We start from the raw sequence: 4632 nt of genomic DNA, 5'->3' as shown, positions 1-4632 counted from the left end.
GAAAGTTTTCGGTTTCCTCTGTTTGAAGTATCATTTGGCACCCTCCCGTTTCGGTTTTGCGTCCTCTCAAGTGTGACAGTTTATTAGTGTGAAAAGATGATGAGGACTGATGAGCTAAGTGGATCGTCCTGGCAGAGTTTTCTTCTTGAGTTATTTTTTTTTAAATTTCTATTTGTTTACTATGTTAAATCTACTAACGCAGCGAAGAATTATTTTCACTTAGAAAAAGCGTGTTTAAAACTTTTGTTAGAATATTGTCCATGGCAGATATTAATTAAAAGAGCAACTTGGATTTTTAATCCCATTAAAAAAAATCACTGTTTCAACTTACCCCTTCCACGATTCTCTCCCGAAGTCTTCCCCCTTAAGCCACATTGGATCCAAACAGTGCCAAGAAACCAGCGCAACAAAAAAATCTATTCTAAGACAAATATTGTTTCGCTCACTCGTTTTTCCATGGAACTGAGGGCGGGGAAAGTTTATCAAGAACTACGACCGGGAGCAGATAAAACTTTTTAATTGTATTTTCCTATTTTGCACTAAAGTGTGAGGCACAAGAAGAAGCAGCGCTCGGAAAAAAACTTAGTTTTCGCAACGACTTCACAACTAGTGCCCCACTACTCGGTGGCCGCAGATGGCTTGGGCCCCGAGGGATGAGGGAGGGCAAAATTTGTATGGAAAGTTGCTTCTAATTAAAAGAGTCAATACTTTAGAAAGTTTTCACATTGACCCAGAAACGGGGCGATTTAGTGGAGAAAGATAAGAAGATGAGCTTGTTTAAATTTCTTCCTGTTTATTTCGGTGAAGAATTGCTGCTTGTTTTTACTTTCAATAATTGTGGATTAATTTGATTATTCTTACAGTTGTTTTTGATTTTGACTAAGCCACAAGTCAAAATACAAACAAACAACGTTGCCAAGTAATGGTTATGGTATTTCCTTCGATTCAAACCAGTGCATCAATCTCGTTCTTGGCTTTATTGGCAATAGCTCTAACGCAAACAAATTTACTTTTCATCTTCGCCGAGGGAATCCCTCTAAATTGCTGCGTTTCCAACAATGCCATCGCTCCTCTTTGACCTGACGGTACCGGGGAAAAATGCCGGTGCATTTCGGACTGTGTACCGTACGGAAAATCCGCTTACTTCCCGTCCATCGGGAGGCGGGAAACTTCTACACCCCGTTTGTCGATGGAAAGCTTTTATGTGTGGAATTCTTTATAAAGTAGGTATTTCACAAATAAAACTTAAACTTTGTATTATCTGAATAAAATTTTTTATTTTCATTATTTCGTATTAATAAGAATATATTTGAGCTGATCAAAAAGATATTTGTTTGCGGAATACCTGCGGTCGACCCCTCGGTGCGCGGCCGGTCTGTCAACGCGAGCGTCGTTGCGTGCTTTTTGCGTTGAAGTGGGAGAAAAACAAACAACAATAAATATCAGTCCGAAGAAGTTTTGAAGAGAGCAAGACGTGTTTCATTTTTCCTCGCGCGCGATCCTTAATCCGCCGGAAAGCCGTCTCTCACGTGTGGCCACTTGGTTCCGACGAACAAAGTAGCCAATTGTATACAGTCCGCTAACATTTGGTCCTTTGCGGCACGGATATGGATCCAGAGCGGTTGAAGTCCCTCACCAACAAGCGAAGCGTCATCCTCGCGAAGGTGAAGTGGGAGTTGTCCGTCGCGAATGCCATCAAAACCCGCAATCCGTCCCTCGGCGAAGTGGCGGAACGGCGGGACAAGTTGACCGACCTCGCTCGGTGTTTCGAAGGCATTCAGACCGAGATCGAGGAGGCCACGCCGAACCTGGAGGAAGTGGTCACGGTGTTCAACCACCGAATCCTGTTCGAGGAGGCGTACTTCCAGATCAAGGACCTTTACACGGAGTACTTGGACCAACATGTGGAGGAGCCAGAAGACAGATCGGAAAACCGGCAGGACAACGATTTGCGGGACGCCGTCAGGGCGCTCCTGGAATCGCAGCAGCAGATGCTTCTCGCGCAGTGCCAGAAACCAACACCGCAATCGTTGGCGCTAGCGGCGGGGAGCCAGGTATCGAACTCGGTACCACAAAACGTCGTCAAGCTTCCACAGATCGACATCCCAAAGTTCACCGGGGAGCGCAAACATTGGCGCTCATTCAAGGACCTCTTCGAGTGTACAATCCACAACCGGACCGACCTGCGGGATTCGGTCAAGATGCAGTACTTGTTTTCCTACCTGGATGGGGAGGCAAAGGGGAAGGTTGACTCGTTTTCGATTAACGAGGACAACTACCGCGAGGCGTGGGATGCACTCGTGACGTTTTACGACAAAAAGAAATACACGGTGTTTGCCCTCGTCCGGGAGTTCGTTGACCAGCAACAAGTCACGAGCTCGAACGGGTTGAAGAAACTCGTGGCAACATCCGATGACGTCGTTCGCCAGCTGAAGCCACTGGGAAGGGAGTACGAGTCACGGGACCCGTGGCTCATCCATTTGCTGCTTGAGAAGCTGGACCGAGAGACGCGCTCACTGTGGGCGCAAAGGATCATCAACATCGAGAACCCAACTTTTGCCGCGTTTTTGGAGTTTTTGCAGCAGCGATGCGATGCTTTGGAGACATGTTTGGCCTTTAGCAAGAAGCCGGCCTCCGATTCGACGACACAACCGCTGTTGCGAGCTGTGCGAAGTGCAGCGAGGGTCATCCGACGTACCACTGCGAGCAGTTCAAGGCCATGGACGTGGACGGAAGGCGGGAATTAGTTCTTTCTCAAAAGCTGTGCTTCAACTGCCTTAAGCCGTCCCACACAACGAGCAAGTGCCCTTCGAAGTCAACGTGCCACAAACCCGATTGCAATCAACGGCACCACACGATGCTGTGCTATCAGCAGCAGCTTCAAGGCTATGAACCGGAAGAGACGGACCACGACTTATGTCCACAACTTCCGGAGGAGGCGGAAGAGGTCTGGTCGTTCTCAGCGAACACAGCCCAAACGAAGGCGAACAAGCACGGCCCGTCGACGGCAGCACTGTTGCCTACGGTGGTCGTGAACCTGCAGGGAAAGGACGGCAAGTTGCACCAGGTGCGATGCCTCGTCGACAGTGGATCACAAGCATCCTTGATCACGGAGGCATGCGTCAAGCGCATTGGATTGAAGCGCACGAAGGTCTCTCTGGAAGTATCTGGAGTAAACGGGGAAATTGTCGGCAACACGGCCGGCGCAGTTACGCTGGTGATGTCTTCGCGTTTCAACGGAGAAGCCAAGCTCACCACGCAAGCCTACGTGTTGGGAAGGCTGACGGCAACCCTGCCGAACCAGCGCTTCAGCGTAGCGGATCTGCCCTTCCTGGAGGGCTGGAACTAGCGGATCCGGACTTCAACAGTCCAAGCGAGATGGATGTGATTCTCGGAACAGATGTCTTCTTGTCCATCCTGCGAGCAGGACAGGTCCACAATCAACAAGGAATCCCCGTAGCACAGCGTTCTATCTTCGGTTGGATGGTGGCGGGTAAGATCACGAATCCGTGTCGGATAAGTACTCACATCGCGGTTCTCAACGAGAGGACTCCCACAATCACGACGACACATAACAACCTGGACGGATCAATTACGAAGCGACCGAAGAACAAGAAGCGTTCTGGTGCAGACGGTGCAATCGCCACCATGTACCCATTCTTGGACGGCGACGCAAGCAAGGTCATCAAGCCAGGGAAACTGGTCCTGGTCAAGAATAACAGCACACCACCATCAGCCTGGGAACTGGCCCGGGTCGTAGCAGTTCATCCGGATCGAGCAGGGCTGGTGCGGGAAGTGACGTTGCGTCGAGGAATGTTCGAGTACTTGTGCTCGGCACAGAAGATCTGTCCGCTTCCGAATTGAGACGCTGTCTCAAGGCGGGGAGTATGTTTGCGGAATACCTGCGGTCGACCCCTCGGTGCGCGGCCGGTCTGTCAACGCGAGCGTCGTTGCGTGCTTTTTGCGTTGAAGTGGGAGAAAAACAAACAACAATAAATATCAGTCCGAAGAAGTTTTGAAGAGAGCAAGACGTGTTTCATTTTTCCTCGCGCGCGATCCTTAATCCGCCGGAAAGCCGTCTCTCACGTGTGGCCACTTGGTTCCGACGAACAAAGTAGCCAATTGTATACAGTCCGCTAACAATATTCGAGCCAAATTCGTTACAGTAAATTTGTAAAATTTATATCTCATGCAAAATATGACCAAAACTCAAAGTTTTATAATGTTTTGGAAAGATATTTATCTAAACTTTATGTTAAAAATATAAAAAGACTATGTTTTCTATAATGTTTTATTAAAAACAGTTCAGTGAACTTTTATTGTTCTTTATACTTATATCAGTAAAAGAATAAAAACATGACTTTTCATCAAAAACATAATCATGCGACATATCTAACTATCCAAGATTTCTAAATAGTCATTCTTGAACCGATTCAGCTGAACCGGTTCACTTAACTGGTTCAACAGTTGTGATTCTTTAAATTCTTTAAATTTTTTAAAATCTTTAAATTCTCTAAATTCTTTAAATTCTTTAAATTCTTTAAATTCTTTAAATTCTTTAAATTCTTTAAATTCTTTAAATTCTTTAAATTCTTTAAATTCTTTAATTTTTTTAAATTCTTTAAATTCTTT

At 46.6% G+C, this 4632-nt stretch overlaps 1 protein-coding gene across 1 annotated transcript; it reads left to right on the top strand.

Moving 5' to 3' along the window:
* The first annotated feature begins 1607 nt into the window (after positions 1-1607).
* LOC119766434 lies at positions 1608-3349 on the top strand. Its single transcript, XM_038250982.1, has 2 exons — positions 1608-2666; positions 2711-3349. The coding sequence occupies exons 1-2, from the start codon at positions 1608-1610 to the stop codon at positions 3347-3349; spliced, it is 1698 nt and encodes a 565-aa protein (XP_038106910.1).
* Positions 3350-4632: the final 1283 nt, after the last annotated feature.

The sequence above is a fragment of the Culex quinquefasciatus genome, chromosome 2 (assembly GCF_015732765.1).
Source record: "Culex quinquefasciatus strain JHB chromosome 2, VPISU_Cqui_1.0_pri_paternal, whole genome shotgun sequence".
Lineage (NCBI taxonomy): Eukaryota > Metazoa > Arthropoda > Insecta > Diptera > Culicidae > Culex > Culex quinquefasciatus.
This window is presented reverse-complemented; position numbering and strand designations above follow the sequence as displayed.